General features: G+C 38.6%; 1 protein-coding gene across 1 annotated transcript in view; it reads right to left on the bottom strand.

The window, feature by feature from the left end:
- The window catches only part of LOC306967602 (partitioning defective 3 homolog B-like), a 388,088-nt gene that overhangs the window by 293,052 nt on the left and 82,584 nt on the right, over positions 1-12,452 (bottom strand). Inside the window, exon 5 of the mRNA XM_079562684.1 lies at positions 5,177-5,238. Within this exon, the coding sequence (XP_079418810.1) occupies positions 5,177-5,238 (62 nt within the window). The remainder of the gene's footprint in view (positions 1-5,176; positions 5,239-12,452) is intronic.

Raw genomic sequence — 12,452 nt, 5'->3', positions numbered from 1 at the left:
GGGGAAATTACAAAGGAGGTTTTGAATTAATTGAACCTGCGTAATGAGTTGCATAATTATGAAACGCGGGAGAGTAAGTCGGAGCCCTCCCTCTACGCCGTCTCTCTGATCTCTCAAAGCTCCCGGTGGATCGGTGCCGGAAAAAGAAAAAAAAAAAAGGCACTTGAAATCCATTTGCGCAACCCATTTTTTATTATATTTTTTCCCCGCTGAGATGTTTGACAGGCCGCATCAATGCAACACAAAAACCTGAATAGCGAGGGGGGGGGGGGAATGGTTTCGACTTGAGAAAAAAGATGAAGCGCACAGGTGTCGTCTATTCGTACACCTGCCACTTCACTGCTGCGCGGTTTGAAAGACAAAAAAAAAAAAAAAAGCGCGAGGAGAGTCCATTAACACGCGGCTCCTCTCGCGTCTTATTTGTGCGAGCGCTTTGTGGTTCTGTCAGGCTTCAGAAAAGAGCGGTGGCTGCGCAAACAAAAAAAGAAAGACACGGGTTGTAAACAAGTACAAATGAGCATTACTACTTAAGGTTAATAAAGCTGCCGATGGCCCGAAATTCAATTGGAAATCACCATATCTTTTCGCCTGTTGTAATAAAAAATAACAGGGTGGCTGAGGAGTAAATCTTCAGAGATAAACATGAGGGGATTGAACTAATTAGTAATCTGCTGAAGATAGAAGGACGTTAGCCAGGAATGAAGTTTAAGAAAAATGCCCTGCCTTCACCAAGTGCATTTTCTCCAGTTCAGCTTTACCCAAATGTTAAAGTTTACAGCCTATAGGCCAGAGTAACCCCTCATTTGAAAGCTAAGACCTACAAACTCATCTAAATGGATCTTTTTTCTTGCGTTCTCATGGCACATTTCATCACTTTTCTGTTGTTTTTTTCATCACACATTTTTGTCATATTTATTGCTTTTTGGTCACGTTTTTGTTGCTCTTTTGTTGTGTTTCCGTCACACATTATTGCCACATTTGCATAGTTTTTTTGTCACTTTTTATCACCTTTCTGTTGCTCTTTTTAGGGTTTTTGTTGCTGTGTTTTTATCACACATTTTTGTCACTTCATTGTCCATTTTTTGTCACTTTCCTGTTGCTCTTTTTTTTCCCATCGCGCATTTCTTGGCACTTTTTTCATCACGTTTTTCTCACATTTTTGTCACTCTTTTGTTGTGTGTTTGTCACACATTTTCATCATTTTCATGGTCACTTTTCTGTTTCTCTTTTTAGGCTTTTTTGTTGTGTTTTCATCAGCACATAAGGGCTCCCGTACCCCTGGTGGGGAAACACTGTGTTAAATGAAACTGGCATTTCTTATTGTTTGAACTGAGTTTAAAAGATATAAATTAAATTAAATCGAATTGAATCAAAAATCGACAATGATCAATATAGTAAAAAATATTTCTAGATTATCCTCATTTATACAAATCTCTATATCAGTAGTGATTTGTTGCTTAGGAAAGAAGAGTTTTGCTTTAACTGGCTATACTACAAAAAGCAAACATAAAGCATGGGTTTAAATTACTTGAATTGAGAATATTTATCTTGTTTTCAGCGGTTTGAACTCATTTAGACTTGTTTCCTGATCAGACCGAGAATATTTTGCTTGTTTGATGACATTTCAGACTGGTTTTACGGTAATCTTGCTTGAAAAAAGAAAGCAAAATTGCCAATGGGACAAGAACAAGTTTCTTACCCCATTGGCAAAGAAATGTATCTCAAATTGAAACCAGTCAGAAACACCCAACTGCATCTTAACTAATCCAAACAACAAAAATTGTAATTATTATGCTCAAATTATTTACGTTTTGCATTGTAACATGACCTGCATTTGTGAAAACTCATCTATTCCCCAAATGTGCAGAGAACATTGCCTCTGCACATGATATTAACATTCCATATCTATAACTTATTTTACATTATGTTTCTCGTCCCTTTTTGTCACTTAGACCATATTTCTCCAGTGCTATTTCTGCAAAGCACTTCACCACGACTGCATCTGCCTTTATAAAATCACATTTGCTCCAAAGGTAATGACTTCTGTGGTGGACATGCTGTGTTTAAAATCATGATAGGCTATTGCTTTATTTATAGACGTCGGTTTACATTCAGTGGCTTGTGTAAATAGATTTGATGGGAAGGACACGCACACAGCACCATTCCTTTAATATATATCCTTTCTCGTATTCAATTAAGGCATACACTTCAGCCCTGTAATATTTATAGGCTGCTCCCTGAACTCATTTTGGACTTTTTTTGCAATTTCAAGGATGGTTTCCCTGCCGCCCATAAAAACCATTACATCATTTCTACATTACTCACAGCAGAGATGGTCCGTGCGTGTAGGCGTGCATGAAATATTTTTGTCAATTTGGCCGCGGCGCGTTCGCACCCGCTTGTTTTGCGGCGAGATCATGAAAACAATAAAAGTAACAGCATGTATTATTAAGGAGAGAAATAGGCCGTTATTGCACTTAATCAGAGGAGCGCACCGACGGTTTATGAGCGGGAATGTTGCGCTGAGAAACGGCGGAAAAGCTCGCGCACAGCACCCGGCCTAATGTTATGAAGGCAATATAGCAGGAGATGAGGTCAGCCATTGTTCAAGAGCAGAGAACGGCAATAGTTTGAAACGGAGAGCCTCAAGAAACAGCTTTTGATCAGTTTGAACAAACAGTGGGGGGTCTTTCAAATACTGGACCATGAAGCTTATTTATTCTAAAAAAACAGGTTAAATGTTACTTGAGTAATGTGAGTAACCGAGTGTCAAAATCTGATATATGCTCAGTTGTGACATAAATTATAGGGCAGGGACAAAATATCAGATCAGACCTGGATTGCAATACTTTGTGCTGCAATACCAAGCATCGATACTTTATCAAGTATCGCAATACTTTCAATACTTGTGTTTGGAGGCATTTTTATCACACACTCCTTTATTACACAGTTACACAGCACTTTGTTACTTTTTGTGTTAATGCACTTTTTAATCTTAAAGGGGCTAGATGCAAGTTAGCCATTTTATACTTGCTACTGCCACCTCAGGTCATACGTGCAACTGCAGCCTCTATTTTAAGCTCGTGCATGACGGTACTTCAGACCTGAATTAACACCTTTTTGAGTGACAGTGTAGGATTTTAGAGACATCTTTTCAAGCTTTGCATCATGTTATTATGTCACTCCCTCATTAAAAACATGCCTGAAGTGTTGCCTTGGCACATTCACGTATTTTTGAGTAATCTGTAAAAACTCTGATGGCAGCCATTTTAGGGATAGGTTTGCCTGAGTCCTCCTAGGAACGCCCCCACCTCCTGGAGACGCCTCCGAGCTTTCGTCACCAGCCGAGTAACCAACCACTGCTCCTCAGCAGAACCCCCTCCCCACTGATGCCGCAGACAGCGTGTGGAGGGGGCGTGTCGGAAAGAGTCAGAGGTTCTTAAAGAGACAGAGGCCTATTTCAAGACATTCACTACAGCCATTTTGAGAGAGCAATTTTATACAAGGCAGTTATTCTAATTTACTGCATTTTAGGGCTGCAACTAACGATTATTTTGGTAATCGATTAATCTACCGATTATTTTTACGATTAATCGATTAATCGCTTGACTGTGAAAGGTGCAAGGAAATTGTATTTTTTTTTAAAAACTATCACATAGAGCTAAAGCGGCGCCACTTGAGAAGGAGGCTCTTTGTGCTACTTCTGCTTTGTGAGTGGACGAGACAAAGACAGATATTTGTGAAATTTACAATGTGCAAAACACTGCGGACCCTAACTTAAAAAACAAAGGAGGTTTTCATCCAAAATACATAATTGTCATGTCTTTTTAGCTCTATTTTAGTCTGTGTTTACTAGAAAACGATTAATCGATTACTGAAATAGTTGTCAACTATTTTACTAATCGATTAGTTGTTTCAGCCCTACTGCATTTACAGACCAATTGAAGGTTTGGTCATCATTGCAGTGTGCTATGAACTGGTGCTATGTGATTGAAAAAAGCATAATACCCCTTCTTTAACTCGCCAAAACAACTCTAAATTGGATGATGCTCAAATTGAGAATTTTTTACAAATTGAGTTTATTACTTGCAGTGGACTGATGGTATTATACTCATACTTTAACTGGTATTTCATCTCTCTTTTGCATAAATATATTTCTAAATCATCCTGGGGGCCAGAGGTTTTGTGCTAGAGGGCCGGATTTGGCCTGACGTTGCCTACCCTACGCGTGTCGACACGGCGTGTATTCGTCAGGACGCCCTAATGAAAGCTTTACTAAACAAACCAGCATTTTACAGCGAGTGTTTTTCGCTAACTTTCACGGTGCAGAACATGCTAACCTCTTGTCCTGAGTAATGCCATGTTTTAATCCCCCCCCCCAAAAAAACTGCTTGTTTATTGCGGTGTTGTTTTACACCCACTCTCCCAAAACAAGCCCCTCCACACAGAGAGCTCCCATCCACATACTAGGACAGGGGGGGGGGGCATCTCCTGTACCCCGTTTCCTAATTAGGCAGCCTTCGTTAGCCAGCGCCCGCTCTCCATTGCTGTCTACACTGTTTGGAGTTTTATTTATGCGTTTGCGTGTGTGACAGCGAGCGCGTGCAAGGCTGTTTACTCTGCGCGCAAACCCTGACCTGGTTTCTGGCAGCCTTTTGTAGTGAGCTAATGATGGGAGAGTTGTTACAGTAACTATATCTGTAATGGCCTTGATCAGAGTACGCATTTAACGAAGGGAAAGTAGGACAAAAACACACTCGGAAAACATCAATAAACACGGACTCAGGCAAACACGCGAAAAAAATGAGCCGGCTTCACAGAGGACTAGCGCGGAGACGGGGCCATTTGAGCTATAATCAAATGTTCCTATTGTGTATTTGTACATAAAATCCAATTAATATGTTCATGTATTGCACAATGTGAAATAAAAACTGCAGTGTCTAAAGAACCACCAACAGCTACGAACTCTTTTCATGGTCGCAAACGTTTTCATGCAACTACCCCCCACTCATGACCTTAATCTTCACCAAAGTATCGTTAAAATATTTATAAAAATATGTAAGCAAAAACCCAATGATGTTTGATCCATATAGAACACATGTGTTGGGAACCGTCTGACACAAAAAGAGCATAAAGAAACATGAATAGTATAAATAAAAACATAAATAGAACTCACCCTGTGTTAAAAATGTGTTTGCTGTAAGATCGGTCTGTAGCGGGAACAGCGGGACTGGCAACCTGCAAAGAATTATACAATTGTTAATGTGCTTTGACAATTCAAATAACAGATGACAAAATAAAAGACATTTCGTGAACATATGATTCAGCTTCGTGGCTTATAAACATTCTTTTGAGTGCATTTTATAACTTCAAATAATGTCTTTGTATGGAAAAGACCATTTATGAATGAAGACTGTATTAGTCAGGTTTTTGATTTGGCCCGGAGCGCCCTCTGCAGGCAGCAGTGGGAACAAGAAACAGAAAAACAGAAAATAAAAAGTTTTTAGCTTAAAGAGACTAGATGCAAGTTGGTCATTTTATACTCACTACTGCCAACACAGGTCATACGTGTAACTGCATTTTCTATATTAAGCTCGTGCATGACGACACTTCGGACCCGAATTAACACCTTTTTGAGTGACAGTGCAGGATTTCAGAGGCAGTTGTGGTGAACAGGTCTGGGCTCATTCTACACATTAGGACATGGCTGGAACATGTAGGGCAGGGGTGTCCAAAGTGAGGCCCGAGGGCCAAATGCGGCCCACATACCGATTTTTGGTGGCCCACAGCCTTCTTGTTTTATTGCCACACATTGCCAGAGATTGTCTTTTTACTCCAATTTTAATAATTCCACGCAATTAAAACCTCAAAAAAGAACATTTATTATGGTTCTGAGCCAAAATAAAAGTGTGTGGAATGGTTTAAACCTCTCTTAAATACACACAGTTGAACATTTGAATGCATTGATCTGTGGCCCTCCATGCTTTATACATGTCTATATACGGCCCCCGCTGAAAAAGGTTTGGACACCCCTGATGTAGGGGGATGAAAATACTTAGTTTTAACATTTTTAAACTCTGTATAGTCCCTTTAAAGCAGAACAAAGTAACTCATGCCCCTAGAGGCCATAAGCGCCACTGCAGGTGTCGTAGCATGTTGAAGTTTTTCACTCATTAATTGTTCAATACTACGTTGACAAAAAAATGACAAAGGGAGAAAAGGGATATTGTACATCCAATCACACAATGGAGATAATATTTTTCACTCAAACCTGGCTGTAAATACTGTTTAAGAGGCGCTAGCCCACAGTTAGCTTTGCCCGTTAGCATGTTAGCTTCTTCTTCGTGATTCCATTAGTGTGTATTGGGGCCTCCGGGTTGGAGAAGGGAAAGCTGCAAGTGTGATTTTCTGGCCAGAGACACCGGGGGAGATGAAAGACACCCCAGTCATTCCATCAACACTTGTATTTCCCCCAGAAGGACTAGGAAGAGGATTTATTAAGGTAAACAAGTGCCTTAGATCTGCTTTAACAGCATGCTATTGATGCTACGATAATCAACACACTTTGAAAGCAGGCTTTGAAAATGCTGAGGACAGTTGTGTGTAGTTTATGCTGCCAAAGAAGAAATCGCCTCAAATAGGATTACTCCGGCTTGCAGGAATGGAGGAAGAGGAAAGACAATTCCAGGTACAGTTTTGATGATCGTACAACGTCATAACATGATTAAAAGCTAAAAAAGGTTTATAATGTACTCATCCAACAAATCTGACAACTCCTGAGAAAAGTAAATGGATATTGTGAATATTTTATGATCTTTAATGCATTAGTATGGACTAATGTGGCAGTTCCATTTGGATTTTTCGTCCAAATTGTGTTTACTTTGACGAGTCTGTCATTCGCGATTTGATGAGCCCACACAAGGTTAGTTTGGGTCGACAGGCAGAAACAATGACGGCAGAGCTGTTCAAAATGATCGACGGATAACACAGAAATATCAATTAGCGTTTCAACCAGTCTGACGCGTCGAGCCCCATAATAAGCAACAGAGTCAACAGAAGAAGGACAGCACGGTGAAAACAGAGGTGAGAAAGACGGTGTGAAATGTGTGTCGAGGGAGCGGTAATCATTACATTACAACCTGACATGAGACTGACATAAGAAAGAGAGGGAGAGGGGGAGGTGAGTGGAGAGAGAGAAGGAAGTCCAAGAGATTCAATGCCCAGAGGTGTAAGTGAGATGGATTACTCATGACAGTCTATTTCTGTGAATCTGCTGTGAGGGACTTCATTCATAAGATTTTACACCTGAACTCAAAGGGCGTGTGTGGGGAGTGGGAGAACATAAGCCCTTTTTTTTTTTTTTTTTTTAACAAGAAAATGTGTTTTTGGCAGTAATATCAACATCAATCTGGAGAGACTGCAGTTTGAAATAGCTCAGGAAGAGGACTCACTTTTGGAGGGAGGTGGTGTTTATGGCCGAATCTCGTATTAGCCAAACAGCTAAACCGCAGCTAAACAAAGTCTCACTAAAGCGATCAAATATTTAGTTTTTCCAAATGTTACTCAGCACGCCTCGTGTTTTTTTCTGTCATCGCAAAAATGCTTGATGCCAATTCCCGACGATACTGCCACGGGATTTATGGAAGTTTCAAATCATTTATTGTTTTAATATCAATATTTACAAACACCTGCTTGAACCGCAATGATTTTGTGGCTAAAACAAAAAACAAGAAGGAAAAAAAAAAGTAAACCTCCTGTCCTTTCTGATTGAACCAATGGGCGAGGAACATGCTTCTGTATAGTCCATATGGCGACAGGGGCGACTCCAAGAGACACTTGGGAGCACGGATTCTAATGGGACTTCAAATACCCCAAGAACAGCTTAAAAGCCTGGCTCCAAAGAGATTTTCTTTTTCTAAAAATCGCTATGACCCATGTGACCACGCTGGAGTAGGTGAAATATTTTTAACCACGCTAGTTTTTGTTTATCAGCCCGAAATTTGGAGGAATTTCCCGTACATTGACTGGCTCCAGAGCTTGATTGACAGGCTCTGTGGAGGCTCCGCCCGCCCCGTGAGTGCTGGTCTTCCCGCCTTCTTGCCCTTTTAAGGAACAGGCAGGAGGAGACAGAGCGGCCATTAGGTTCACACAGGACTCAGGAACCTTTTTCAATGAATGGGGCTGAATGGGACCCGCATGTCTTTATTATATTGTATCTATGGATTGAACCCACAGTTCTACCTTCATTAGGCCCTCAAAGCACTTCACATCAAGGAACCACTCACCCATTCACACTCGCAATTACACACTTGTATCCGACACTAGAGGCAAGGTGGTGTCCTTGGCCAAGTGTCTTGCCCAAGGACACAACGACAGTGTGCACCTGCGGGATTCGAACAAGCCGGCTCTCCGGTCATAAGACGACCCGCTCTATTATTTGTGCCAATGCCGCACCCAGTCTAGAAAATACTTTCATGTCTCGTCCCAAAAACATTATGCCAGTTATGTTTTGGGTAATTTACCAATAATACGTAATACGCCTGGACATTACAGTCAACTTAGTGATAGAAGCAAAGCACTATAGTTCGTTTTTTCTGTTTAAATCCGTATGTAACTGTATTAATTTGTGCCGACATGTATCCAAACACACGCAGCCTCAGCTCAATAGTGGTCAATGTTAATGGTGGTCATTAATGGACTCTTAACACGACCTTTCCCCTTTGACCCTCACCCCCTAATGGCACCTGACCCCCACCACCTGCCAGTGGGAGAAACTGATACAGAGGCAGGACACATGAAAGGATGCCCAAGAAGATGAGCAGCAGGAAGACGTATTAAATTAGGAAAATAGCAATTGAACAGACACCAGAAGACACTATTCAAGTAACCATTAGCAACTGGGTAATTGACTGCCTTAATAATAGCAGCGATAGCAAACCAGAATAAAGGCATTTCTTTATAAGGGAACATTTTCGCTTTCAGCAGTGAATAAATGCCTGCAGCTATTAAAAAAGTATCATGAAACATAAGCTTAAATCACGTTTATTGCTGCTGTTATTGTACAGGGTTTATACAGGCAGAAGCAAGTCAAATGTAATGCTTTTTAATGCAATGTTTAATGCCCAAATACCAAAATATGATGCAACAAACAGAGAAACATCTGCACATGTTTCATTGCTTAAGATTTGCAAAGATTTAATCAAACAGAGGAAACAGAATTGGGCAAAACGGGCAACTTCAGCAAAAAAAGGCGGTCAATTTCAGCTAAAACTACATCTGGATATGTTTCAGATCAGTACAATTCACTCTAAATCGCTTTTTTGATCCGCACAAAATATCTCAATATGAATGTCTATAATAGTTGCTAATTGTAAAAGCTGATATTATTTAGGCAACATGCAAAAAGTAGATCGCGTCATGTGTAAGTGTGACTCTTTGGTCTACTTTGGTCTGTCAAATTTCCCCAGTTCAGTTTTCCCCAAATCTAAAAGCTTGTCGAGTGGAGCTTACAACCTGTAGGCCAGTCTAAAGCCTCATTTGAAAGCTAAGACTGTGCGTTTTGGTCACTCTTTTGATGCTTTCATCTGTTTCTGTTAGTCGCTATTTCAGATTTGGGTCGAACTGGAGAAAATGTGCTCGGCTAAAGTGGGGGTTAAGAGCTTAAAAAAGTGCCTCGTGAACTGAATATATTGAACTGAATGTATTGAACTGAATATACTGAACTGAATATATTGAACTGAATATATTGAACTGAATATACTGAACTGAATATATTAAACTGAATATACTGAACAGAATATATTAAACTGAATATACTGAACAAAATATATTGAACTGAATACACTGAACTGAATATATTGAACTGAATATACTGAACTGAATATATTGAACTGAATATACTGAACTGAATATATTAAACTGAATATACTGAACTGAATGTATTGAACTGAATATATTAAACTGAATATATTGAACAAAATATATTGAACTGAATACACTGAACTGAATATATTGAACTGAATATACTGAACTGAATATACTGAACCGAATATACTGAACTGAATATATTGAACTGAATATATTGAACTGAATATACTGAACTGAATATACTGAACTGAATATATTGAACTGAATATACTGAACTGAATATACTGAACTGAATATACTGAACTGAACATACTGAACTGAATATACTGAACCGAATATACTGAACTGAATATATTGAACTGAATATATTGAACTGAATATACTGAACTGAATATACTGAACTGAATATATTGAACTGAACATACTGAACTGGATATATTGAACTGAATATACTGAACTGAATATATTGAACTGAATATATTGAACTGGATATATTGAACTGAATACACTGAACTGAATATATTGAACTGAATATACTGAACTGAATATACTGAACTGAATATACTGAACTGAATATATTGAACTGAATATACTGAACTGAATATACTGAACTGAATATACTGAACTGAATATATTGAACAGAATATTGCAATACACAACGCAAATCTCATCACAATCGCAATTTTAATCACAGTGCTTGATCGCAAATTGGAATTTATTTTTCCGAATCGTGCCGCCTTATTACCTTTATTATCTTTGCTTAGAAAATCCATCAACGTGGCCAAGCAGCCGACGCAGACGATGACAGGTAGCAATAATTATCAACACGTCAACAAGCACTCAAGCATAGATTGGAAAGACTTTTAGCGCGTTATTATTATTACGTTAATTTAAATACTGCTTCCAGAACAATGTGTTAATAATTACGATAGAGGAGTGATGCAACTCAGTCATTTAGCACTAATTTATTGAGAGTTTTTTCATTTGAACAAACGCAAGGCAATTAACCTAACAATTACTGACTGCAGTAATCATCTGGAGAAAGGATTATCATTTTATATTCTTTCAGCCTACCTTACCGATAATAATTGGTTCTTTAATGATACTTGGTTTTCGATACCGATACCTGAACAATACTAATTTCGATACCTATACGAAAATATTTGTCATATAGAACCATAAAAGAGATGAATAATGTTAACCTATTACCTGCCGCTCCCCCTGATCATGGGTTTAGGGTTAGTTAAACCTAATCAGGATATAGTTAGGGTTAAGAACCGCAAATGTAATGAAAGTTGTGTTTCTCCCACACAGATCTCATATATATTTTTAGAAACTAGAAGGTCTTGGTTTTCAAATTACACTGGCACATAGGCTGTAAACTCTCCAGTCAATACGCTCTGAGATTTGGATGAAAATAATTGTTAACCCTAACCCTAAGGTGGCAGTTAAGTGGTTAACTGATTCCTTTTCCTTCCATCTGCCTTCTTTTGCATGTGTATCTGTTTGAGGTGAAAGTTCCGAAAATGTTTTTTCAATTTTTTTCCACAAATTTGCATATTTCTTTAATTTTCCCCCCAAAATTTCTACATGTCTTTTTCACAAATTTTAGATTATTTTTTTTCTATTTAAATGTATATTTTTCAGTTTTGGCCCAAATTTTCCCAGTTTTTTTCCACATTTTCCCCACGTTTTAATTTTTTTCCCCTATTTTTTTTTCTTTTTCACTTTTTTCCCAAAAAATGTCTGCATGTCTTTATCCCCAATTTTCCAATTTTATTTTATTTTTTCCTTTTTGGCAATTTTAGTCAAAAATGTCCCTGTTTTTTCCACATTTTTCCCACATTTTCTTTTTATTTTTTTGCCTCTTTTCTTTTTCTTTCCCTTTATTTATTATTTTTTTCATTTTTTGGCCAAAATTTTCCCCGTTTCTTTTTCCCACTTGTTTTTCCCAATTTTTCTTTCTTTTTTTTTTCAAATTGTGTTTCCCTTCGTCTCCCTTTTTGATGACCAACAGCATTAAAACTTGAATACAAAGATTTTACATTTCTTTTCAGTACCTGCTTTCGATACTTTTTTTTATTTTTTTATACCAGTAGTAACTAAACATTTTGTTTTTCAATACCAGAATGGTGTTATTTAACCGTACCCAGCCTTAGTTATGAGGAGGTCATCCCTGTATACACCTACGACCAGTTATTGTGCAGCCTGCGCGGTAGTTTTAATTATGTGCCAGAAGACAGCCTTAAGGAGATTACCGCCGGCAGGTTTGGCTTAAATTCACAAAGTCGGACTAAGACAGCTGTTCTCCCAGACAAAAGGAACTCAATCTGACAACTAAGAGGTTTGCGAAAATCAATTTCACTATGGCTGTTTGTGCGCAAAGCCAAAATAAATCCTGTTTCGGGACTCGAGCTGCGTAGGTTGCCAACTTTTAAAGACATTGCGGGGAAGAAGAGTTGCACAATTGATTGCTAAAACTTCCATTCACTTTTGAGATTTTTTTTATATTATAAGTAATTGCTATTGTTTTCAAAAGGACAGCCGCTATTGCTTTGTTACAACCTATTACTTTCAATGCGCAA

This window comes from Gobius niger, assembly GCF_951799975.1.
Source record: "Gobius niger genome assembly, chromosome: 9".
Classification (NCBI taxonomy): Eukaryota; Metazoa; Chordata; class Actinopteri; order Gobiiformes; family Gobiidae; genus Gobius; species Gobius niger.
The sequence above is the reverse complement of the archived record's forward strand: the minus strand, read 5'-3'. Positions and strand labels throughout refer to the sequence as shown.